The sequence below is a fragment of the Armigeres subalbatus genome, chromosome 1 (genome assembly GCF_024139115.2).
Source record: "Armigeres subalbatus isolate Guangzhou_Male chromosome 1, GZ_Asu_2, whole genome shotgun sequence".
NCBI lineage: Eukaryota > Metazoa > Arthropoda > Insecta > Diptera > Culicidae > Armigeres > Armigeres subalbatus.
Window position 1 is genome coordinate 75262942 of NC_085139.1, and position 27846 is coordinate 75290787.

At 38.5% G+C, this 27846-nt stretch overlaps 2 protein-coding genes across 3 annotated transcripts in view; one reads left to right on the forward strand and one right to left on the reverse strand.

Annotated features, from left to right (window-relative positions):
* Nucleotides 1-3456: 3456 nt before the first annotated feature.
* On the reverse strand, nucleotides 3457-8339 carry LOC134206276 (uncharacterized). Its single transcript, XM_062681970.1, has 3 exons — nucleotides 7773-8339; nucleotides 6965-7521; nucleotides 3457-3672 (listed from the first exon to the last, which is right to left on the reverse strand). Exons 1-3 carry the CDS (start codon nucleotides 8179-8181, stop codon nucleotides 3457-3459), a joined length of 1182 nt encoding a protein of 393 aa, XP_062537954.1. The 5' UTR covers nucleotides 8182-8339.
* Nucleotides 8340-10929: 2590 nt separating this feature from the next.
* LOC134227293 (probable serine/threonine-protein kinase DDB_G0272282) overlaps nucleotides 10930-27846 on the forward strand; it is a 195722-nt gene continuing 178805 nt past the window's right edge. The window contains exons 1-2 of one of the 2 annotated variants that reach the window (XM_062708670.1): nucleotides 10930-10972; nucleotides 11180-12140. In XM_062708670.1, coding sequence (XP_062564654.1) covers nucleotides 12084-12140 — 57 coding nt within the window. In that variant the 5' untranslated portion in view covers nucleotides 10930-10972; nucleotides 11180-12083. Of the gene's footprint in view, nucleotides 11070-11179; nucleotides 12141-27846 lie in introns of both variants that reach the window. The other variant, XM_062708678.1, reaches the window with a different exon arrangement.

The window sequence follows — 27846 nt, forward strand, 5'->3', positions numbered from 1 at the left end:
GTGCCGTTCTATCACAAGGGCCTCTAGGCAAAGATCGACCTATAGCATACGCGTCGAGAACTCTAAATGTAACAGAGGAACGATATTCGACAACAGAAAAGGAATTTTTGGCAATCGTATGGGCTGTCAAGCACTTTAGACCGTACCTATACGGCCAAAGATTTAAATTATTTACCGACCACCAACCGCTTACATTCTCTATGACCAACGCAAATCACCGGATTGTCAGAGGAAAATTAGCATTGGAAGAATTTGATTATGAACTAGTCTATAAACCAGGAAAACAGAATTCAGTCGCAGACGCACTTTCTAGATTGAAACCTAACGAAACTATGATAAATGCAAATGAACAGGATAACGATAATAGCTCCGTAGCAGCTCAAGCAACAGAATCGGAATCAGAAGCTTCAAGTGACCTAGAAACCGTCCACTCAGCGGATACGAGCGACGATCATTTTATTCCATATACCGAAAAACCTATTAATATGTTTAGAAATCAAATTATTTTCAGGATAGCAAACTTCGACAGTGTCGCCTATGAACAAATATTTCCTAAATACCTCAGATATACCGTGATCAAACCACAATACACGGAAGAAGACATTGTCAACATTTTCAAAAACCATTTGAGCCCTAAAAATGTAAACTGTCTCAAAGTACCTATAAATTTGGCACAACTACTCCAGGAAACATACCGAAAACATTTTTATACAAATAATCCATATAAGATTCTAATTTCAGAAAAGATGCTGGAGGACATAAGAATGGAAGACGAACAAGATGAGATCGTTAAAAGAACCCACGAAATTGGACACAGGGGTATGGGAGAGAACAAAGCCCAAATATCACACAAATTTTTCTTTCCAGGACTAGACAGAAAAATCAAAATTTACATAAATGGCTGTCCTACTTGCAAACGTTTCAAATATGACAAAAAACCACCCAAACTTGTTCAGAAAACAAACAAGCCTGCAGGAACTTTCGACAAACTACATATCGATATTTTTTTAAGAAACAGCAAATGTTAACAATTGTCGACTCGTTTTCGAAATTTGCGAACTTAATTCCCTTGCAAACGAGAACAATTGTTGATATTAAACAAGCAATAACCGAACATATAAGACAATTTGGACGACCGACAACCATAATTTGCGACCAAGAACCAACTTTTATATCAATCGACTTTGTTGGCTACCTTCAAAACCTCAATATCGACATTCATTACGCCAGCAATAGCAACTCAAACGGAATAGTAGAACGATTTCATTCTACATTGATAGAACTTTACAGAACTTGCCAGTCAAAGTATACCCACCTGACTTTTAACGAGACAATGAACATCCTAGTCGATATTTACAACAATACAGTGCATTCCGCAATAAACGCAAAACCAAGAGACGTAGTGTTTAACAGACGCAATATTACAAACGCAGAAGAAATTTTGAAAATTATTCCAAATTGCACTCGGCAATTAAAGTTCTGATGGACAGAAAAGAATAAAAGTACAGGCAAATAATCTTTCAAAAACAGAGCCAAAAGAGTTAGAAACTGATCAGATAGTTAACGTCAAAATAGCTCAAAGACTTACGAAAGACAAACCACCATATAAAATTGTAACGGTTAAGGAAAACCAAGATTTAACTTTTGAAGATAGAAAAATATATTAAGCTCGTTTAGTGGAATGTATTAAACCGTCTAAGACGAATTAAGTACTGTCCATTTAATTCCACCAGTTAATTTTCGTTATCTTTGCAGATACGTATTTCGACCACAACTGTGTGGTCGTCTTCAGTGTCTTGTACTTGACTCGACTTGAAGATAATAATGGTATCAAAATCCACAAAAATAGAATTAAATCCTGATTTTCTTTAATTGCAGATTCATAACCATAGCATCAGCAACAATATACAGAGACGTTTCCAGTACAAATGGACTAATCGCAATCAAGCTAGGAGCAGCAAGAATTAAAGTAGGCTACGACAGAGTAATTCATAGAGTGGACCTACAGGAGATAAGCAGAAACATAGAGCACATAGAATGGCTAGCCCGCAACCTGAGCACGACAGACCATCTGAGGGACACTTTAAATTTCAAACTCACGTCAGCATACACAAAACTAAGAAATTTGTTACCCAAGCGACACAAACGAGGACTGATCAACGGACTAGGAAAAATAGTTAAATTCATAGCAGGAAATCCAGACCAAGAAGACCTTGACTTAATTAACAATAACCTTGTATCTTTAGAAAAAAGCCGAAAATCATATTATTCAAAATCAAAATAGGCAGGTCAAAATAAACTTAGGAATTCAGAACACAGTGAACATGATTTCAGACACTGTTAGTAAAATTAAAGTACAGATGTTTAGTAACATCAATCGTTTAAACGAAGAGATTGAGATAGTTAACCTAATACTGAACCTCGACATTTTAGTCAAAATTATAGAAGATCTAGGAGAACAAATAACATTTGCCAAATCAAATTTGCTTAACGTAAATATTCTAACAGCAAAAGAAAAGCAATACATTTATAAAAGTCTAACAGACCAGAATATAAACGTTAATTTTGAGAACGAAATTACTGAATTTGTACATTGCATTGTAACGGTCAAAGATAATCTTGTCTTTATTATTGTAAAGATACCAATTGTAGATCCAAAGGAATTTGACCTACTCCAGCTGGAGGCCATCGACATCAATGGAAGCAGAATCGACACCCACGTGCGTCACGTTGCCAGAAACAGGGATACAATATACGAACAACTCAACCCGTGTGTCCTATGCGAAAGCTCTCACCCGCTACATGATAACTGCATTTTCAACATCATCTCAAACCAGAAGGCAAAGTGCTCAACCGTGAAAACCCAAAGTCAAACAAGGATAAGCGAAATCCAACCCGGAATCATACTAGTGGATACCAACACAGCAATAGAAATTCTCGACTCATGTGCAGACAACAGAATGATATCAACGCCCACCATTGTAGAAACAGAAAATTGCACAGTAAAGATTTCGAACTTTACATTCAAAACAAGCGAAAGCATCGTAGACCAACCGGACTATTTCATACCACTTCTGGGAAACAAGGTAGAAATCGACAAACATAAGCCCAACATCGATGAAATACACCAGCTGAATATCAAAAACGTAGAAGAACTCAAGGAAGTTAAACTTCGTTTAACGCACAACAACGCAATAGGAGGAGTTATCATCACCTCGTTCGGCGTGTTACTCTTAATTCTGTTCTATCTCCACAGGCGTAGAAATACCATACACAATCTCGTTATTTCCAAACTTCCCCAAACTATTATGGAAGTTAATTTACATGCTCTCGAAGCAACCAAGGGAACAACTTCGGACCCCACAACAGAAAATTCGGAGCATCCCACAAATGAGAGAGAAGGTACTCCAGAACCGGAAGTCAATCGAGGACGCTTGACACTTGTAGGGGGAGACGTTACGCGAGAGCCACCCTGGTAACCAGCACGGTCAGCAGAACCACCCTTGACAACGAGTCAACTACCATTCCATAGCGATCGACTGCCGCGATCGATGAACCACAGAAGTGGCGAGTCATGAAAAGCCAACGTAGCAACAACAAGGAAACCAATACCTGGCCGACGGAACGCACCAACGGGGACAACGCACCGAACGATGTCAACCAAAATGCTGACTGTTTAGAATTAATTAATAAAAGGTTCAGTGATAGGAATCCTACTTTAGTCTTTAATGTGCAGTGTAACTTTACAGATAGAAATAAATTATATTTTTTTATCGATGTGAGAGAAACATCTTATAATTTGCATATGTGTACAAAATTTGATTGGAATCGGTCCTGGGGGTTGGGAGTTACACTGAGTTGCTCGTTTTCTCGTTGTTTATTCGATGTGCAGTTGTTTGAGACGTCCGTTTGTCTGTGTGCAGTCTGGTGCACAATTTCTTTAACAATGCTTTGAATTGCTTGTAGGGTGAGATTACATTTTGTTTAAGTTTATGGAGCATTTCATTTTTTTACGGAGTACTGTTTTTAGTTTAAGGAGCATTTTCTCAGGTTAGGGAGCATTTTTTATTGGTTTAAGGAGTATTTCTTCTTTTTAGAGAGCATTTCCCTTAGTTTTCGGAGCATTTTTCTGTTGAATAGGGTTACCAAGCAAAACAATCAGCTTCATACTCCAGGGGCTATACAATGGTGCATAAGATTCTACTTTAGGACAGCCAATTTCAAGGTACTTTTTCAACTATTTCACAATAATTTGTTTTTCTAAGGAGCATTTTCAATTGTTTACGGTACATTTTTTTCGTTTCTACGGTACACTTTTCAAATGTTCACGGAGCATTTTATATATTTCAAGGTAATTTGTTCAATAATTTAAGGAAAAATGATCAGTTTTTTTAAAGGAGCATTTATCAATTGTTTAAGGATAATTTCATCTGTTTTAATGGACAATTTTTGGGCTGCCTTTGTTAATTTCCCCTGAGGATAGTGAACGTCTGTACCAAATTTCAGTGGTTCAGAAGAAGTTAGCGAACATACATACATAGATTGGTTTATATATATATATATATATATATATATATATATATATATATATGAATATATATATATGTATATATATAGATATATATATATATATATATATACAGCGATTCCACGGGAAAAGAATAGAGTTGAAAAAAAAGTTGTCCAATTTTGCTCAAAATCGCTTGGTATGTTCTTCATTGAAAATAATTAGACCCGTATTTTTTTATTTTTTTATTAGGGTGACCATGTTCCATATAGGGTTACCAAAAAAATCGCTATTTTTCGAAAATTTTTATTTTTAAAAAATCATAACTTTTGAACCACTGGATCGATTTGCAATATTTTTTTATGGATAGAAAGCTTATTACTTCTAGTTCTTACTTAAATTTTTGGTTTAATGTATTGGCGTACTCAAATTTGCTAAAATGGTCAAAATATTCGTTTTTTAAGATTTTTTAAATGTTGGACCACAACGACTATATATTTTTATATTTTTTTATGAAAATTCAAATATTTTTACATAACATATCAAAAAATTAGAAATGTTCATCGAGCCGTTTTTGTGTTACATTTTTTTGAAAATTTCAAGTTTTCTGAACATACACACATGGAATGAGCATAATTTTCCATCACTTCAAAATAACTGCGGGAATCATTCTGTTGAAGTTATCAAACTTATTCCTAATAAATTCATGATAACCATGTGTACTAATCTAGTTTTATTTGTGAAGTAATGTACCTATCAAAAGTAGGGAGGCTTGTCCAATTCTGACCCCATTAAATGTAAGAACTATAAATCACCCTCACATTGTTTAAAAGCAGAGACCAACATTGCTAGGGTTTACTCAACCATGGTTTACGCTTTAACTGGAACCACAATGGTCCGTTAGCGTCCTAATTCAGCATGCGTGCTCATAAGGGTTGCAGAGGCACTCATGCCGAATTTGAGTGGTAGCGTAAACCACGACTGAGTAAACTTAACTATTTTGAATTATTCCACAAAAGGGTCATTTTGAGTGAACCGAACTGAAACTAGAATATATTTTTTTAGCGTGTAGATTTTTTTTATATTTAGTGAAGTTGAAAAATCAATTTTGAAGTCCAAAAAACACAATTTTTCCGGCCAATGAAATCTACGCTGAAATTCTTTGTGTAATGAATGCTTTCCATTGGTATTATTAAAAATTTGGCAACCAGCGCTGTCTGAGAGAATCTTGGCTCTGCTATATTGAGGAATGGTAGCTCAAATCTCAAAGCTTTAGACTACAAGCAATGATTTTCTCTGATTACCTTCAATTAAAACTCAGCATTGAATTTGATTATTTTTATTTTTCATAATTCATCAAAAAAAATATTACATAGCAAAATTCTTACAATTTAACACACTTTTCTTCATCTGAAAACGAAAACCGTTTCACGATAATGTAATTTTCATTTTGTGGCTTAAAGTAATGAAACGATTGTGTCCCAGAGATTTGTTTTACACGAGTATAACGGTTCTTTATTTTCTTTTCCATTGCATTGTAATCGGAGAAAAACTCGTAATACATTTTGGAATCTACTTTAGAAACAGCCCAAGAGTAAAGTTCGTACGCAGTTGTAATATGATGGCCTTGTAAACTTGCTTTTGAAGCGTTTCGCTTTAGAACACCTCCTAAAGCGTCACAAGGCCCTTTTCCATGGCAAGTGGCAAAAAAGTTCCACTCTGCTTTAAGACCGAAGTCTTTGTACATGTGGCACAAATTGAAAGCAGTCATCTTATTTTTGTATTGACTGCCTGATCCATCAGAAAAAATGGATATTTTTCAGGTAAGGTAGCTTTTTTTAATGAAATTCACACAATTTGTTATAAACAGCCGAACGGCAACATGGTTATGTTTAGTAAATTCTGCGATTGCTATGAAGCTTGTAAACTTTAAATTTTGTGCTTCATCTTTATAATATATGGCAAAAGGATGGATTGTGCATTGAGCGTTTGCCCAATGAAAACCTTGTATAGCGTCCTGAATAACAAAAGAGTAATTTTCAGAGAAGTCAGCAATTATAATGCAATCAGTTGCTTCCAAATTAATTTTAAGTTGTTTTAAGTAGTTTCCTTGTTGCTCTGCAATAAAATTATGCGGAGATAATTCGCTTAATTTTTCTAAAAATGTTTCCACATACTCTTCTGCATCCATTCGCATTGAATTTAAATGACAACGATCTGTTTGCCTCCATTGTTTAAATTCTAAGGAATCGACATTTTCAAGAGAATTCATCAGGTCATTCTCTAGTGTCTGCGTACCTGGGCAATGATCACAGGTTTTCAACCAACATTTCTCTGTAGGATTTTCACAAAGTATTTTAAAAACAAGTCATGATACGTTTTTAAATGGTTATGAATAAGTTTCTTGTCCTTAAGGGTTTTAAACATTAATTTAACATTCTGATGATAAATGCATACGCAGACAGTATGCGTTCCACTTGAACCAGCTAGAATACAATTGTTTGGGCGGCTGCTGGAAAACATTGAAAATCCAATTTTAAAAGTAAAATATTGCTCTTTGAAAATTGAATAAATTTCACGAAGGTTACATAAAAGTAACCTGCGCTGTACATGCACTTTTTCTCCTGCCATATTTTCAATAACGAAATCCCTTTTCCCAGGACATGCTCTGCTTATCTCGTCACTATTATAAAAGTCCCAAACTACAGTTAGAGTATCATCGCTCAAAGACAACATATTTACTCTGGTCTCCGGTGTGCTCATAAAACCTTTTTCAATCTGTAATTTCTTTGCACGTTGAGCAGTTCGTTGCGAAACACCGAATTCTTGCATCATTTTGCATGCAGTCCAGGATTTGGGAAGGGAAGTTAGAATCCTATATCGATCGTTTCTGTCAGATATTTCATCAAATTTTGCCTTCATTTGTTGAAGAATTTCCTGACCGTCTCCGGGTTTCTGGGCACCAGCGCTACCAATTGATTCAGCACTCGTTGATTCCAAAGAAAACAAAGATTCTGAAAACAAGATGGAAAAATAACTATTAGTTAGGAGCATGTTTCTTCATATAATGTAATACATATTGTATTCGATTATTCTATTTTGTTGCATGATAGGCAACTGCTCTACAAATTGAGCTACTAGGTCGGATTAGGTAAGATTATACGGAACTGATGTTTTTTCAATTTTCTGAATAATCGAGTACAACTAGTATAACGTAGCAAATCATGATGTCTGAATGAACAAAAAAAGAGATTATTCTACTTACCAACACTAGGAACAGCGTCAATTTCCGATGATCCAGCGGCATTGGGATCGATTATTTCGAAACCACCATTATTGATGTTTGCTGGTGCGGCGAAATTGTTCACTCTAGATGGTCCCGCCACGGCGAAATTATTGGTGCCTGATTGTCCGGCAACGGCGAGATCATCAAGTTTCGATGGTTCAGAAACGATGAGTTCTTGATTTTCACATTCTATATTAACTGCACTTGGAGCTGCTGGCTCGTTTCCTTTCTTGATAATGCGATAAAGTCGGCAATAGCAGGTATTACAAATGTAGGAACAGCTTTTATCCAATTTTATTCTCCTTTCCGCTGCATAATCATACAGTTTAGGAGTAAGTTTCCTGTAACAATTACTCCAAACATGGCAATTTGAGCATTCGTGCTTCATTGTATTAAATGTTTCTTCAGTAAGGCAACTGGACAATTTCACTGATTTTCTTGACTGACATATACTTTATCTTATAGACCACTTTAAATAGTCCCTTTGGGTATCATTTAGGTAGAGTGAACAAGGAAAAGGAGACAGATGAATCATAATCAAAAAAGAAAATACAATGAATAACCTGCATCAAAAATATTGAAAACATATAAACAAAGCAGGTTACCTATTGTATGGATTGCTGAAAACCAACCTTTTTGAAAAACGACATATTGCTTTGCCGATTTTGGAGAATGAAGTCATCAATAACAACACCAGACTATTCCGATTGAATTATTTTCAACTATTGCGATTCGTAAATTCTTCTAATAAACGAGACCAAACAAACACTCTTGAATAACATTTTCATACTTTTGATTTAATTTGAGCTATTTGAAATAGTGGAGAATAACGTTCATTCCATGTGTGTATGGGCAGAAAACATGAAATTTTCAAAAAAATGTAACTTAAAAACGGCTCGATGAACATTTCTAATTTTTTGATATGTTATGTAAAAATATTTAAATTTTCATAAAAAAATATAAAAATATATAGTCGTTGTGGTCCAACATTTAAAAAATCTTAAAAAACGAATATTTTGACCATTTTAGCTAATTTGAGTGCACCAATACACCAAACCAAAAATTTTAGTAAGAACTAGAAGTAATAAGCTTTCTATCCATAAAAAAAATATTGCAAATCGATCCAGTGGTTCAAAAGTTATGATTTTTTAAAAATAAAAAAATTCGAAAAATAGCGATTTTTCTGGTAACCCTATATCGAACATGGTCATCCTAAAAAAAAATAAAAAATACGGGTCTAATTATTTTTGATGAAGAACATACCAAGCGATTTTGAGCAAAATTGGACAACTTTTTTTTTCAACTCTATTCTTTTCCCGTGGAATCGCTGTATATGAATATATATATATATATATATATATATAATATATACATATATATATATATATATATATATATATATATATATATATATATATATATATATATATATATATATATATATATATATATATATATATATATATAATATAAAATATAAAATATATAAAATATAATATTATGTTTTGCTTGGAATTGTACTACGTCCGCCATTACGCATTTTTGTTCGAGGTACCCCCTGGGGCTAGCAAAGGTACCACTAGGGGTTCATGTACCCCAGGTTGAGAACCGCTGGTGTAAAATATGCTTTTACAACACTTCTCACTAAAAAACACCCCTCACTGAAAAATCTAAACAATCAAAACTTCCTTATTATAAACATTTATAAGCTGTGTATTCATCACATTTTACACGCCCAAATCGAAAATTGGCCTTTTGCTAGTTTTGGCCTCTTCTTTATATGGGGCTGGCCTATCGTGCAGTGGTGAACGAAATCGAGGTGGTCGGTGAATTCGTGTACTTGGGCTCACTTGTGACTACCGGAAATGATAGCAACAGAGAAATTCGGAGACGCAGACTGGAAAGCGTACATACTATTTGGACTTCACAAGACGGAGCCGATACTTTAGTCTGATAATAAGTAAGACGGAGCCGATCGAATAGAGTTCGCCGCCGTACCAAACTGACTATCTACAGAACGCTTATTAACGCCCTGCCACGAAGTCAGCCTAAACCGCTGGTGGCTCATAGTTAATAGAAAAGGCCATCCGAGTAACAACCCATACCAATTGTTGACCCTTCAAGACACGTGGATTCTTTTTCGCAAATTTCAGATCAGTTTGTCCATTTCGAAACACGCATAGCACCGTCAAGCTATTTAACAAAAAAAAAACTCTTCTGTAATACAAACTCAACCTATGTTAAACCCCAGTTATCGAGAAAAAAAATATCGAGATCCAAATTAACGTCTCTGCATTAAACAGTTGGCTTACCCCCCGAGAAAAGTTCGACATAATAATTCAATTGACAGGTTCAAAGTATCTTTGCGTCAGATAAAAGCTCTAACACCCCTACGTTGGGAAAGCAGTGCTATCGATTTTCCACTCTTCATATGGTTCATTTTCCCACCCTGTCCGTTATTCTGCTTGATGGTGTGACACGTGCATTGTAGAAAAAATTGGAATACGAACATGACATATTTGATGCTTTTAGATCCATACAAATAAAGAAATCAGACGCAAATGAGGCAAAATTATTTAGTTTCGTTTCAATTCCTACAACGAAAAATTAATTTCACGATGTCTTTAATTGTATTTTGAATTTCGCGACAGATCAGTCACGAGCGAAAGATCAGGACGTTTGATATTGCTTCTTGCGGTAGAAGAAGAAGATTGACTCGACATAGACTAAAAATTGATTGAAATGTTTGGAACAACTTGAAATTAAGAGGTTCGTAATAATAATAGGTTTCTCTTTTGATGGGATTTTTCCTCCAGCATGGTATTTTGTTTTGCAACTCATATCAAAACAGTGAATTAAAGCATGATATCTAAAAATTATTATCATAGTGTCATTTGATTATTATTCATCAGCCACCACTGTAATATGCGACACGGAACCGTGGCGACAATTCATCGCTGGCGTTGAGACGTACTCGCGTAGGTGTTGCAAGTCCTTCAAGCACAGAACGGAGCTTTTATCCCTGTCAGCGACTGCTGGTCGTCGTCGGTGTCTGTGTGGGGTCGACTTTTCCTCTGGATAACGACCATCCAGCAAGGATTGGTCCTTTTGCTGCGTTCAATTTCTGTCCAGCCACTAACCGTGCAACATCGTCGTCAATCCTCAGCCATCTGTCTGGTGTGAATTTCCTTCTTGCCTTCTTTTTTCACAAATCAAAATTTACACAATCGATACTGCACTGCAGAGGGTTGGAAAAAGCATCAGGAGTACTTTTCGGTACCTGGAAAGTGATTTTCTTTTGCGGAAAAGTGAAACTCCGGGAAATCTGCATTCCTTAGTGGAAGATAACCCAAGGATTTTCCGGACAATTTTCTTCTTCTTTGCAGGCTGAATGTCCAGCACCGTGGCAGTGAGATAGCAGTTTTGCTTCGAGTCGAAGCGAGAGAGCCACACCACGGGAGAAAATCGTAAGCGGAAGACGGAAAAGGAAAAGTGGTTCACTGAAGTGTGTTCGGAAGAAAATTTATCGATTGAGTATTTCTGTCTGCCGGAGTTCGTGGCGAATAGGGCGCAAAAGAAAGCAACGAAGGGAAATCCCCGCGGTTGATCGGTGGGTGCTTGAGAGTCTCTGCAGCACAGGTGGGTGGGCGATATGTGGTGAATATTAACGGGAAAAAGTGCGTGTCAGTGTGAGTACAACCAGTAAAAAAAAATAGTGCTTCAAGGAATTTTATCGTCGCCGCCGTTGTCGGCTTCGTTGTGAAATTAAAAAGGATTATTTCGAAAGAGGCCACAGCCACGAAGTGTGTGTTTATGCAAAATGATCTCATTTATTGGTTCGCTAAACGTCGCTTCCTCGGTCAGCGGTGTTTGATTGAGCAGGGCTTCCACACAAACGAGGAAAATCGATAAACTCGGATTATCAGCGGCGGCCACTCGTCGGTTTTCCACTTTGCACACACGTAATCGCCCGGAGGGTAAGCCCGACCAAAGCTAGACGAATTACGTCCAACGACATCAACAACAACAACAACAATACCGCAAGCAAATTCATCATTCTCAGGCGGGTGCAAACACAACGAACCGGTTCGGACAGAACGAGTCCTCCCCTTGCGAGTTTTCAAGTCGTGGGCCGCCTTAGCGCCACCCTCGTGGCACTAGCGAAGTGAACCTTTTTCTGGAAGGGTGCGCGCGTATCCGCAAGGGCTAGGAGAGTGTGTGAGTGCTCTGCCACAGTGCATAACTCTTATTTTCGGTTTGTGACCTGTTTATCCAAGAACACCAGCCTTCATGATCGGATCATTTTGGAATCTGTGTAGAGCGTGCCCATCAATGCCTGTAGATAAGGTGAGTGGTTCTAGTCGATGTTTTGAAACTTTGAAAAATGATTTTATGTATTTATATATTGTAAATTGAGCTGCTGATTTGACTTTTTGGTCTATGTGAGATGATGAAATGCAGGGTGAAAATTGTATTCTTTCCCACATGGGCTTATTGTCGATATTGCAACATTGCGAATAAACAATTTGACGAAATTGATAAGTAACTGATAAAAATTTCAATACCAATTTTAAACGAGAACAAGAAAACTGGAAGAGAGAAATGTTGTACTTTGAACTTTGTGACTGCACTGCAATAATCACGCACGGTCCAAAAGCTTCTGTGATCTGATCCACATATTTTGCTTGCTACGCGTTCCGTTCTTTCATACCATTCGGATTTTTATCGAGAACGTTTTTCACCGAATTGTTGTCCGATATTCTGATGACGTCCCATTTTCCCATATGATCCCATCCCATTTGAATTTTTTGACCGATTCCTTCGTAACAAGTTGCATTCGATCCGGATGAACCCCAATTTTTGATTCATTGGGTCAATCCTCAGTACGGTTCCAGAATTATTCCATAATCCAGTTGTCCCGGAAAAGTGGCCATTAACAAATTTAAGTCAAAACAGGTCGTGTGACACTTCAAACTTCTTGATTTCACAAAACAATGATGTGAATAATATTTTTAGAATTCCTGGGCCACTCAATTTCGGAGGTCCCCCGGATTTTGGGCGAATTGATCCCGACTAGCCCAGGAACCCTGAACATATCTTTCCCATTATTGTTTTATAAAATCATGAAGTTTGAGGTGCCACATGACTTATTTTGACTCAATTTACGAAATGAGCTTTCCTGTGGTCTGCCGGATTATGGCCGATATAGCCAGATTGAACCCGAATGGCCCAGGAACCATGAAAATATCATTCCCATAATTGGTCATTGTGAAATCATGAAGTTTGAGGTGCCACATGACCTATTTTGGCTTAATTTAGGAAATGGCCATTCAGGAGGTTCTCCGGATTATAACGAGGTAGCTAAACGGAGGGGAATGAAATCGTTAGTCAGTCGAGCGAAATTCACCCGATAGTAGTCCAAAACTGCCGTGGAGCCACCAGCACGTCACCAGACCTCCCCGGTCCCTGTACGTCGCCAATTATCGTACGTCGGATCGAACTCGAACCGAGAGTTAAAAGCTTTCTTCTAGTCCTCGCCCGGTGAATCAGAAAGATACGTGAAGCCGGGTCGTAAGGGAGAGTTGGCTACCAGCTCAAGGGAACGGTATTCCGGAAGCTCTCGAGGATCGGAAATCGGAAGCCTTCCGTCCAGCCGCCGCCCTCAACTCACTTTTTACAGTGAGAAGTGAGAAATGAGGAGTGAGAACACATAACATATGTGTAACTCGGGTAGCAAAAGTTGTACCCTTATAACACTTTTTATTTGTTATACGGAACATCGAAACGTCAGAAGATAATATAACAGTATTTGATCTAACAAGGGGTTACGCGACTTATATTGTTTATATGAATACGATTCACGTTGGAATTATACAAAAGATTGTACTTTAGTCACAGTGCCTTAGTGGCGTTGGGTGTTTAGAAGCTCAAATTGTTTTTTTTTATTAATTGGAAATTGGGTTAAACAATATTAAAGTAGAAAAGAAAGGTGTTTAAGGAATGTAACTGATTCAATATTGTATTGATATTGATTCGACAAACTCGAACAAAATCCATTCGTGCGCCGCGCACGGGCTGGTAACTAGTAAACGATAAATTTGTTTGGTGTTTGGTTGAAATATTATGTTTTAATTCGAAAAACACATTTTGGATACCCCCGATTTAGTCTCTTCAAAGTCGAATTTCTAATTAAAGCCCCAAACGCAATACAACGGAACGGCGACGGAAACGGAAAATTTGACAGTTAGCCCATATATTTTCTGTCAAATTTGCCGTTTCCGTCGCCGTTCCGTTATATTGCGTTTGGGGCTTAACCCTGGTCAATTGAGCCGAAGCAAAGTCTCATCTTCCGATTAGCATGTAACAAAAACTTATTGTTTGTGTTCTGAGATTTTCAGTGATGTATACTTTTAATCGTGACGCATTGTAACGCTCGCCTTTTTGAACAATTTAATTTCCTCAAAATTTCATCTAAATATAGCTATTTTCGCACGAGAAACCAGTGAGACAGATGCTGAACAATATTATTTTTCTGAAGCCAATGGGGGAATTGGCAGCGGCATTGATTTTAGTTCAGAAATCAAGAAAATGTCGCCAGGAGGATCCAAAATGTGTAGGGGTCCAAATCAAGTTGATTACCCTATGTAACCGACTTTTTGTCTTTCAAAAGTCTTCTCTACTATGTTTCCTTAAACTATCAATAACAACAAGTAGAGTTTCAATTACCGGATTACTTTGAAGATATATTGATTTTTAAAAAGGTGATGCCTCATCTTGATTTACCCTCAGTTAAATGTTCAATGCAAATTTTTGGTGTTTTCTGTTTCCTTTTTACATGTCGTTGAAATTACTCTACTTTTGGTAAAGAGTATTCGGAATACTATCAACCTAATATGGGGGGGGGGGCACTTGTGGTATTCGTACCATGGTACAAAAATCTTGAAATTAGTGCCATAATAATTATTGTTTTCATTAAAGATAGCCTTAAAATTATTTTCTTGTCGCCTTGTACCATGGTACGAATACCACAAATGTGTGCCCCATATAAAAGCAATGTTCTAGTAATGAAGAGAATGCCATGAAAAGAGATAACATTAATATCGTACATCGTAACCTATTCAGATTACGTGCTTCATGCCATGATAAAGATTATCTTGATTTCAAAGTTGAATCATCACATTTTCATTTTATATGATATCCGAATTGGAAACGCCTCACAGTTGCGATGCTCTCCTGCATTATGATAAGCGAGTTTGCTTTCGTACGATTGATAATTTATAATGTTGCTTCTATTTTGTGATTGTTGCGCATCGTAGACGAACATTGGTGTATCCCTCGTCATCCTTTCGAAAAAAAAACGAAGACTGCGTATATAAAGATTCGTTCCCAATGTAGAACAGTTTCAAAGGATATATGTTGAATAAAATCTAGATTTTTATCATGCTGACTCAAAAATATTATATCAATTTTAGAGGAATTTTATTTTCGTATGATAAATAAGTTAAAATGGATAAAAGACGAACATTTCATCAAAAATCGCCTGAAAAATAGAAGTTTACCCTACAAATAAATCAAATTAGATTTCATCAAATATAAATTGATTAGTAACAGCATAGGAGAGACCTTCGTTTGGATGCAATCTGTCATTTTTAAAAACAATGTAAAAAATTGATGATAGAAAAATAAATATCTTTATACGACGGTTACAAATCTTGCTCCTTGTAGTCTTGGAAAAAAGTGTTATAATTTTCTGATCATATGGTTTTTGTTTACACTTGAAAATGACAGAACGATGTTCCTGTTTCTAATTATAACAGTTTTGGCTCATCAAAAGGGGGTCAACTTTTGGATTGGATTTTGTTCGGAGATCCACTTATGTTATGTGGTGAGAATTGAGACTCCTTACAGTGAGCAGTGGGAAATAAGTAGAGAGAAGTGAGATGTCTCACATTTCACACCTCATTTCTTTTCAAATGACATATTCGGCGAAATGTCTTGCTCGGCCAAATGGCATGTTTGGTTAATGTCAAATGTCGACCAAATTTCCTATTCGGCAAATTGTCTTATGCGGCCAAATGTCATATTCGGTCAAATGACTTTCGACCAAGTGTCCTATTCGGCCAAATGTCCTATTCGGCCAAATGTCATATTCGGCCAAATAACTTTCGGCCAAGTGTCCTATTCGGCCAAACGGCCCTTCTCCCTTTAATTTGTCCATTTTGCGCACGAGCTTACGGCGCCATCCTGTGGAGCAGCGATCGACCACTGGCAGATCGGTCGGATGAATCATCGTCGACATCGGACCGGAAAGCATTACGCCTTCGGGGTGCCGTTGAATATAGAAAAGAATCAGAAGAATACGGAGACGACAGGGGATGAAGTTTATCAAATTTATCATGACCTGATGAGTCAGTGCCAATGCACTGCCACCACCGACAAACCGACGTGCCTTCCCATATAATGTTCTTAAAATTTCTTGGCAATTACTCTCCTTTCATTACCTAGCTCCATCTGTGCGATGGTTTACACAACAGCTCTCACGAATGGGCGGGCAAACTTGGTCATGCACTCTTTAATTTATTTCATCAGCTTCCACATAATAATCAATATTCGATATTAAATATCAATTTATGATAGGATTCGTTAGCCAAATGAAAAACCTTCGACTTTCAAAAATGTGTGTAATGATCCTAAAGACTTAAATGTTGATTTAAGCATTGAGAAAGATTTTCCATTACTTGGTTAATTTTATCTTCATCGCTGTGTAGATTGTTTGAAACGTGCATATAATGTTTACGTCGACCAGCTGGTGGATTGCGCGCATTTTGCTTTTTCTTTTTCTTGACTTTTTCTATCAAATGAACGTTAATGTCAGTAATGACAGAACGAGTTACTACACTCGGAGTAAAACGATTGTAATTTTTTTTGCCAATTTTGGAATCAGAGAGGCCCGTCGGTTTGTCGGTGCTGCCACTAGTGCACTGGATGTCCTGGATCATATGTTTCGAATCAAAACAAACACGATGCTACGCACACCAACATATCCCATAACAGATGGAACTTAAAATGTTTTCTTTTCAGGGTTCGGATAGGCACTGACCCAGGTTTAAAAACGAATTCGAAATTAGTTTGATTGAATATACACTTCGTAGTTGCTAGTCGTGATTGGCCGAGAAACAACAAAGATGCACAGTAGGGTAGTTTTAATTTAAAAAATTTCGAAAATTCCAATGAGTCTTTAAGTTTCGTTTTGGTAATTTAGGAGTCCTGACAAAATTTAAGACAATTTGGAGGTGATTCAGGAGTGGCCCAAAGGCAACTTAGTTTGTACATATGGGAATTTATATAAAAAAATAAAATTTGTTATGAATTAAATTTTACAACTCCAATCTCTGGTTATGGAATTTTATAAACGAAGCCTGTGGTTAACTTATTAGTTTAGTGAGTAGATTTAACGTTTTTATTGATAGTGATAACTCACTAAAATGTTGCAATTAGCCTCAACATAGCAGAGGCAAATGAACTCAAAACCTTTGAGTTAATAGCTTCGTTCATTGTGTTGTAAATTCATTGGGTTGTAAATTTGAATTCATAACATGCCAAATGTAGAATACTTCGAAAAATCACCTCCAAATTACGTGAAATTCTACCAGGACCCAAATCATTGAAAAAGAGCTGATAGACATATGATACATTTGTTGGAGATGCTGCATATATCCATTTTACACAATTTCGAGAAAACAACAAAAACTGTTTTTGATCAAATTGGCACCGAACCTTTCGATTTCTTCGATACAGATCAATAGTTTTTGGCAAATCTCATTACCCCGGGGCATTTCTAGTGCGAAAACTGTAAGCAGTAGTTTATAATTGCTCTTCAAAGTGCGTGCACACATGTAGGTTCTCAAACAATCGAAAAAAAAATCATACGATCCTGAACAATTTTTTTTTTTCGTATTTTTTGTCAGAATACGTATTTTTGGACGAGGATTCAAAATATAAAAAAGTCTCATTATGTCCAAAAATGTTACATATCCAGTTTCTCGAACAAACGATTCATATGGGAGTTGGAATTTTCGAACTTTATTGAAATGTGAACTGCACAGCTCACGAATTAATTGAAAAACTATTCTCACTGTACATGATTTGGTGTTTCATTACTTCAAGACCAATAGCAGTGCCGTCCACGTTCTCACAGTCAGTTTTAGGGAGATCTTAGAAAAAACGTTTCATATTTTAATTGCATATTATTCGACAACTCGGCCGTACGTTAATATTTTTTTGTCAAATATCTTGGCTGTGCATATGCACAGCACATGTTTCGAAATGGACAAATTGATATGAAATTTGCGAAAAAGAATCCACGTGTCTTGAAGGGACTCGAACCCTCAACCTCATACTCTCTAGATAGGTGTGATAACCCCTACACAACAAGACTACTCAAAGGTCCCGTTTGCGAAAACGCCATCAGAATCCCAGTACCAACCTATACCGCGGTAAGCTTCTTTTTTCCAAATTGAATATCTTTCGGATACTTGATTGCCCAATCGATTCAATATTCAATTTGCAAAAAAGAGCTAACCGCGGTGGAGGTTGGTCAAGATATTTAACAAAAAAAAAAAGATTTTCGTACGGCCGAGTTGCCGGAAAATAAGGATTCAGCTACATTTTGGTCCACGAATACGTGGTCAACCAAGAGGGAAGGGCCGTGTGGCCGAAAACCATTCGGCAGAATGCCACTTGGCCGAAAGACATTTGGCCGAATAGGTAATTTGGCCAAATGGTTCATTTGACGTCTAACTTCTCACTTCTTAATCATCATTTCTTACTTGTCACTGCAAAAGTGAGAAATAAGAAGTTAGAAATGATTAATGAGAAGGAGGCGTCCCCCGTCTTACTTCACTCTTCCCACTTTTCACAATGAGAAGTGAGAAAGGATGAGTGAAACGTCTTACATCTCACTTTTCACTAATCATTTCTAACATCTCACTTCTCACTACTCACTTCTCACTTTCACTGTGAAAAGTGAGTAGTGTGAAGTGAGAAGTGAGATGGGTCACTCCTTATTCCTCACTAATAATGCTCACTCATGTGAAAAGTGGGAAGAGTCCGGATTTCGACGGGTAATTCATTTTTTCAACAAATTTACGATTCATTTGGATTTCCAGGAGAATTTTATTTGAATTTTGACTGGAAAGTCATTCGAATTATGATAGGAAACTTATCTGCAATCCGATGGAACATTTATTTGAATTCCGATGGGAAAATCATTCGTATATTGATTAGAAATTTATTCACGTGTTCCATATTTTGACGGAAAACGTATCCAGATTTTCATGAAAAATAATTAAAATTTCCAAAAGAAATTCATCCGAATTGCCAACGAAAATTCATCCAAATTTCCAACAGAATTTCCATGGAAAGCACATCTGAATGTTTACAAGATTTTAACCTGAATATCCACGAAAATTACTTTAAAGGAACACACTTAAAATAAATCGCAGATTTCTGTGAAATTTCACCGAAATCTCAGCAGCAGAACTGTTCGGTAAAAATTTTACAGATTTTTTGGTAGTTCTGACAGTTGAACAAAGGAAAATACCGCAGAAAATCGGTGAAATAATTACCGAACAAATCTGCTGTTGAGATTTCGGTGAATTGAAGAAAAATTCACCGAAATCTGTGAAATGATTTAAGTGTGAAGGACAGAATTACCGTATCTATCCACAGACTGAACACTGATCATCTAGCATTAGACAACAGACAGTACATTAATACAGCACCCAATGGAACAGTGAAAAAATTTCCGCTGTACAAAAAGTTTCTCCGGAGCGGGAATGGAACCCACACTCCACAGCACATGCATTTGGACAGCTAACGTTGCTAACCACACGGCCCCGTAGCCCTCAAATTCAGTCACATTTTCATTTTTTTCATTCGAATTTCCACAGATAAGCGATAATGGACATGATCAAGAATTTCGCAAGAAATTTAAGCCAATTTACACAAGCAGTTGATCTGTATTTCAACGAAAAATTTGTCTTAATAAATAAATTCATCCAAATTCCAGAGGGCAAATTCGTCTGAATTTCCACAAGAGTTGTTCGATTACCCACAAGAATTCATCTGCGAGAAATTGATCCGTATTTGGATGGAAAAGTCATCAAAATTTTCACGAGAAATTCATCCGAATTACTACGGAAAATGCCAAAGAAAATTATTTAAAATTTAAAAAATAAATTTACAATAAATTGATTCGGGCTTCAGCGAGGAATTCAATTTGTCTTTCTTCAGAAAGTTAACCCGAAAATTCATTCAAGACATTTTTGTTATATCTTTGTTATCGATAGCCCGAAGCAGGCTAATCTCGTGATGAGTTCTCGATAAATTTCAATGAAAAATTATTCAAATTTGTACAAAAAATTCACCTAAATCTCCACAAGAAATTCGTCTAAATATCTCTGGGAAATTAATTTCACTTCCTACGAATAGTTCATCCAAATTTCCACAAATAATTCATTCGAATTTTCTTGAGAAATTCGTCAAAGTTTCCATAAGAAATTCATCCAAATTACAACCGGGGAGTACGTCTGAATTTCCACAGAAAATTTATTTGAGCATACTTAGAAAATTGATATAAATTTCCACAACATATTCATCTAAACTTCCACGGAAAACTCATACAAATCCTCTGAAATTACGAAAATATTTATCCTTGGAAATTTTGAATAATTTCCCGTAAGCTGAAAATTATTCGGCCGAAAGTTTAACCAAATCAATGGTTTCCGAAACCGACAGTTATTTGGCCGTGATGAACAAATGGCCGAAAATGCCGTTTGACCGAAACAGTCGTTTGGTGGAAAGAGCCATTTGGCAGAAAGCGTTGTTCTGCTGAACTGTAAATTTTCGATTTCGATTTCGCAAACGATTTTTTCGGTCAAGACTCCAGATTAGCTGTATATCTCTCGACTTCATAACCGCTTTGACCAAGCGTTTAATTCTGCCAATTGAAATTTGGTATTCATTGACTACAAAAAAGCTTTCGTCCGTCTCAATCACGAGTATATGTGGGGCGCCTCGAGACGCAAGGAAGTTCCTGAGAAAATCGGCCTCATCGAGGCACAGTATGAGGCCTTCTCGCGCAATGGGGTCTTGTCCGACCCTATCCGGGTCGTAGCTGGTGTAAGGCAAGGATGTATTTTATCACCGTTACTGTTACTCGTCGTAATCGACAAGATTCTGGTAGGTGCGATTGACTGTGAACCATACCGTGGGCTGCTATGGCAGCCTTTAACCATGGAGCACATAAACGACTTGGAATTGGCTGATGACGTTGCATTCCTTGCTCAACGACGCTCTGATATGCTGAGTAAGCTCAACGACCTTGCCGAGCACTCCTCTTCGGCAGGTTTAGTCATCAACGTCAACAGAACCAAATCGTTGGATGTAAACACGGTGACCCCTTCCAGTTTCACAGTAGCCGGGCAATCAGCGGAGAATGCCGAAAGCTTCCAATATCTTGGTAGCCAAATGACGTCAGACGGCGGTACCAAGATCGACATAGGCGCACGGATCAAGAAAGCAAGGGTTGCCTATGCGAGCTTAAGAAATATTTGGAACAACAGGCAGATAAGTGAACGCACCAAAATACGAATTTTCAACTCTAACGTGAAATCTGTGCTGTTATACGATATCGAAACATGGTGTGTATCAGTAGAGAACACTGAACAGCTGCAAGTGTTGATCAACAGATGCCAGCGGTATATAATTCGGGCCTGGTGGCCTAACAACTGGATTCAAACAACGAGCTCCATCGTTGTTCAAAATGTGGATATCAATGAAACATTTTGGTAAACGGAAAATGGTTTGAAATTGTCACAGGAAATTCTTAGAAAATCTGCACGATTTTTTTTCTAAAATTTCTATGAAACATTCTCCGGAATTTTCACTGGAATTGCACTAAAACTATACAGAATTTCTGCGTGTAATTTGATTTTTTTACGAAAACTTCGGTATTTGAACCAAATGTTTTTCGGAATTTCAATGTATTTTTGAAGGAATTTTTTTTTTGTTTCTATGGTAAATTTTTCATATTGTCCTTAAGCATCTTTTTGGCAATTCCACCAAAAAAATATTAAATAGGAGGGAGGGTCGATTGACTGAAAATCTTCTGTCTGGCCGAAATTAATTTGGCCAAAATGAGTGTTCGAGTGAAACGGTTATCATATCAAAAACGGTTTAGCAGAAAATTTCAACACCAAGGCGTTTTCCCCTACGAGTCATTTGGCCGAAATGGTAGTTTGACCGAATAAGTTATCTGGTCGAAAATTCCGTTCGGATGAAATGGTCGTTCGACAGAACTGACCAAATGGGTGAAAATTTCAATTGCCCTGTGACCTGTTTTCTACCGAACGACCATTTTGGCAAACGGTATTTTCGGTCAAATAACCTATTTGGCCAAACGAATTTTTCGATCCAATGACCAGTTCGGTCGTATGACCATTCGACTACACGTGGTCTCCTCCCATTCGTCCCTTCCCGTCGTTTGGTCGAAAATTATTCGACAGAAAGCCATAAGTTCGAGTCGAACGTTTGTCCAAAACGGTTATTAGGTCGACAATAATTTGGCCTAAAATACCATTTGACCGAAAGCGACATACAGCCGAAGGAAACATTTGCCCAAAGTGGTACCTTGGCTGAAAAAGTTATTTGCTCTTACAGATCATTTAGCTGAAAATGCCGTTTGCTCTAAATCGTCGTTTGGCCGAAAATGTCGTTTGGTAGAAAAGTTATTTTGGCGGAAAGAGTGAATTGGCCCGAAAATGCCTTTTTTGCTAAACAATCTTTTGGTCAAACAGCATTTTCGTTCAAATAACCTATTCGGCTAAACCAGCGGTTCTCAGCCTGAGGCACATGTACCCCTGGTGGTAACTTTGCCGGCCTTAGGGGTTACCTCGACTCAAAATGCGTTATGGCGGATGTATTAAAATTCCAATTAAAACTTATTAAAACAGTTTTGACAAACGTGTAATTTTAGATTCCAAAACATTGTATTGTACATAATATGCATGGACATCAGTAAATCAAAACCTACTGAATCCGGCCCATTACAACCAGCATATAGTGTTAGAAGGGCTGCGGAACAAAAGATCAAAAGGATAAAAAGTATAATGACTAAAATTTAGAATTTAGAGGTTTGGAAGGCTCGGCAGCCTTCTTTCAAGAAGTTCCGAACCCTTCTTATAACAGGCTGAAGAAGCCTCATTTCAAGATACTGGGAAGCGTCTTTTCAAAACGCTGGGAAACCTCCATTCGAAAGACTGGAAAGCCTCCTTTCAAGATGCTGGGAAGCCTTTTCTCAAGAGGCTCGAAAACCTTCTCTCAAAAGGCCCGCAAGCCTCCTTCCAAGAGGCTGGGAAGCATAATTTCAAGAGGCAGGGAAGCCTTCTTTCGAAAAGCTCAGAAGCTTCCTTTCAAGAAGCTGGAAAGCCTTCTTTCGAGAGGCTAGAAAGCCTCCGTTCAAAAGGCTGGGAAAGTTCCGTTCAAGAGTCTCGGATGCCCTCTTTCAAGAGGCTCGGAAGCCTCCTTCTAAGAGGATCGGAAGCCTTCTTTCAAGGGGCTCGGATGCCTCCTTCCAAGACGATCGAAAGCATCATTTCAAGAGACTGGCAAGCCTCCCCTCAAAAAGCTCGGAGGCCTGCTTTTAGGAGACTGGAAAGCCTCTTTTCACGATGCGCGGAAGACTATTTTTAAGAAACTTGGGAGCCTTAGGAAGTCATCAAAGGCTTATAGGAAATTTGATGTATAAACTTAATTTGAATTGCAAAATTCTATAACATAACGAAGATTTCAGACAACATTTTGGAGAGCCAAATATTGCGTTAGTGTATCGCCGTTCTAAAACTCTATTTTAATGAGAAATGCTATGCATTTCAGCGGGAAATCCTACGGAATTTTTATTGCAATTCTACGTAAGCGGAATTTTCGCAAAACAATCTGCGAATTTCTGCAAATTTGAATCGGAGTAGAAAATTATAGATTAGCGTCCATGAATCTCCATGGTGGCGGCGTACCAAAAACTGTCAGCGGCGGCGGCGCACACCTCTAAGTGTGTATTCAAATGTCCACCGAAAATTCATTCGAACTTCAACGAAAAGTTATTCCAAATTTCGATTAGAACAGAAAGTTCATTCCATTATCAATGGGAAACTCTTTTCACTTTTTTCTGGAAGTTCAACCGATTGTGCTCGAAAAGTTTTTCGAGAAAATCATTCTAGTTTCTGAAAAAGATTTATTCCTAATGAAAATTGACTCGTATGTTCACAGGAAACTCATCAGGCATTCAATGGGAAATCAGAAATTCCTCCGAATTTTGACAGGAAGAACATCCAAATTTCCAAAAGGGAATTCATGAGACTTTCTGTGGTGTGTTCATCTGAATTTCCATGGAAAATTCAACCGCGATGAAAAAAAATTATCCGAAAATGAAAATGCGTCAAGTTTTCAATAAATTATTATTCGATTTTCCACGAGAAATTCATCCTCGTGGAGTTCTTCCGAATTCACACTCAAAATTCACCCGAATCGCCACGGGAAAATCATCCAAACTTCCACAGGAAATAAATCCAAATTTTTATGAAAAAATCTCCGGAATTTCTAATAGAGATTTTTCCGAATTTAGACTGGAAGCTTATTCCAAAATCCACGGTTTCTACGAGGAGACGCCACCAGATTTACCCATCAAATGACTTTTGATTGATAATTCAAGTCGTTTTGAGCGGTTTAGGGTCATTTGGCAGAATGCCATTTGGCCGATTGTCGTTTGGCCGAATGCCATTTGGCCGAAAGGGTCATTTGGCCGCACGCCATTTGGCCGAATGCCGTTTGGCCGAATAGTTGAAATACGTTTCCTTACGATGTGAGTAGTGAGAAGCAAGAAGGAATAAGGAAAAGGGAAGAAAGAAGAAGAAAGAAAGAAGAAGAAAGAAAGAAGAAGGAAAAAGGAAGTAGGAAGAAGAAAGAAGGAAGCAGGAAGGAAGAAGGAAGAAGGAAGAATAATGAAGGAAGAAGGAAGAAGAAAGAAGGAACAAGAAAAAATGAAAAAGAAAGAAAGAACAAAAACGAAGGGGGAAGGAATAAGAAAGAAACAAGAAGGGAGAAGGAAGAGGAAATAAGCGAGAAGGGATAAGGAAGAAGGAAGAACGAAGAAGGAATTAGGAAGAACGAAGAAGGAAGAAAGAAGAAGGAACAAGGAAAAAGAAAAAAGATGAATGAAGAAGGAAGAAAAAAGAAGGAAGAAAAACGAAGGAGGAAGGAAAAGGGAAGAAGGAAGAAGAAAGAAGGAAAAAATAAGAAGGAAGAAGAAAGAAGGAAGAAGGAAGGAGGAAGAAGGAAGGAAGAAGAAATAAGGAAGAAGGAAGGAGGAAGAAGGAAGAAAAAAGAAAGAAGGAGAAAGGACGAAGAAATAAGGAGAAAGGAAGAAGGAAGAAAGGAGAAGAAAGAAAAAGGAAGTAGGAAGAAGAACCATTCGTAAACTGAGGGTAATTTTTTTTTTAACTATTCGGCCAAACGACCCGAACTACTCGGCCAAATGGCATTCGGCCAAACGACCCGTTCGGCCAAACGGCATTCGACCAAATGGCCTGACACCGTTTTGAGCTGAAGGCTAAATTTTCAACTGAATCGAATTGTCATGAATAAAGATTCTTAGCCTAAAAGTTGACCTTGTTATTAATTTCAGTGCAGGGCATTGAAATTGTTTGTACGTAAATTTGTGGAGGTGATCCTCTTCAACTAAAACGTTCTCTTTTCCTTCTATCTCCATTTTTCGTGGTATTTGAGAGGCTTCAGTAAGCTACCTTACCGGGGTCGCGTTACCTACACCGCGATGATGGGACTGCCACCTTAGGTATAGCTGACGCGATACAGCATTTCGTTAATCAGCCGCTGGATACCAGGCAGACGCTGTTTGAGCCGCACCTCCTGGTGAACAGACGCTCGAGGCGTACCTTCTCACTCTAGCTGATGTCAGAAAGACAAAAATGCCCAGACTGCACTACCAGCTAAGTACACAACCCTTAGCTGGCGGTCTTTTGTCATCGGACGACCCGTGGAAGCGTGAGATAGGGACTTGTGAGGACCAGAGCTCTGCTGGGCGCTCCTGCCTTGATGCCAACCCATCATTTTGCAGCCAGGTTCGATGTGGAGTGTCAGAGAGTGACAGACGAGAAGAACGTTGCCAGAAGCCGGATGTTGGTGTCCGGTACCCGATCGAATAGAGATCGGTACACGGAAGCAAGAGCAGCCGAAAAACGAACCCACCGCAGGAAGAAAAAAGAGTACAAAGAAGTTATTAGTGAGGCGCAGGAAAAAATGGAGCAGAACGATATGCGGAGGTTTTATGAGTCTGTCAATGGCGTGCGGAGAAAGACAGCGCCATCTCCCGTCATATGCAACGACCAACAAGGGAACTTGCTGACAGATAAAACCGAAGTGGCTGTCAGGTGGAAGCAACACTTCGAGACTTTGTTGAATGGAGGAAGTGACGGTGCATCGGTGAACAGAATACATATTAGCGACGATGGACAAGCTGTGGAGTCTGTACACTAGATGGGGTTAAAAAAGCTGAAAAACAATAAGGCTGCGGGGAAGGACCAGCTCCCGGCTGAACTTCTCAAACACGGCAGTGAACAACTTTATGAAGTTCTGCACCATATTATGTCGAAAATATGGGAAGACGAGTAAATGCCAGCTAGCTGGTTGGACGGCCTCATTTGCTCTCTATTTAAGAAAGGGCAGGAGTGGATGGAAGGTGTCGTGTGTCCCATCTACAAAAAAAGGCGATAAGCTGGATTGTAGCAACTACCACGCAATCACTTTGCTGTACGCCGCAAGGTTCTCTCCCAAATTTTATGCCGTCGACTAGCATCAACTGCAAGAGAGTTCGTAGGGGTTTTATGGGCGAACGCTCCACCATGGACCAGGTGTTCGCCATTCGCCAAGTACTGCAGAAATGCCGCGAATACAACGTGCCCACACATCATCTATTCATCGACTTCACAGCCGCATATGATACAATCGATCGGGACCAGCTATGGCAGCTAATGCACGAACACGGTTTTCCGGATAAACTGACACGGTTGATCAAAGCGACGATGGATCGGGTGATGTGCGTAGTTCAAGTTTCAGGGGCATTCTCGAGTCCCTTCGAAACCCGCAGAGGGTTACGGCAAGGTGATGGTCTTTCGTGTTTGCTATTCAACATCGCTTTGGAAGGTGTAATACGAAGAGCAGGGATTAACACGAGTGGTACAATTTTCAATAAGTCCGTCCAGCTATTTGGTTTCGCTGACGACATAGATATTATGGCACGTAACTTTGAGAAGATGGAGGAAGCCTACATCAGACTGAAGAGGGAAGCTAAGTGGATCGGACTAGTCATCAACACGTCGAAGACGAAGTACATGATAGGAAGAGGTTCAAGAGAAGACAATGTGAGCCACCCACCGCGAGTTTGCATCGGTGGTGACGAAATCGAGGTGGTAGAAGAATTTGTGTACTTGGGCTCACTGGTGACTGCCGAAAATGACACCAGCAGAGAAATTCGGAGACGCATAGCGGCTGGAAATCGTACGTACTTTGGACTCCGCAAGACGCTCCGATCGAATAGAGTTCGCCGCCGTACCAAACTGACAATCTACAAAACGCTAATTAGACCGGTAGTCCTCTACGGACACGAGACCTGGACGATGCTCGTGGAGGACCAACGCGCACTTGGAGTTTTCGGAAGGAAAGTGCTGCGTACCATCTATGGTGGGGTGCAGATGGTGGACGGTACGTGGAGGAGGCGAATGAACCACGAATTGCATCAGCTGTTGGGAGAACCATCCATCGTTCACACCGTGAAAATCGGACGACTGCGATGGGCCGGGCACGTAGCCAGAATGTCGGACAGTAACCCGGTGAAAATGGTTCTCGACAACGATCCGACGGGCACAAGAAGGCGAGGTGCGCAGCGGGCAAGGTGGATCGACCAGGTGGAAGATGACTTGCG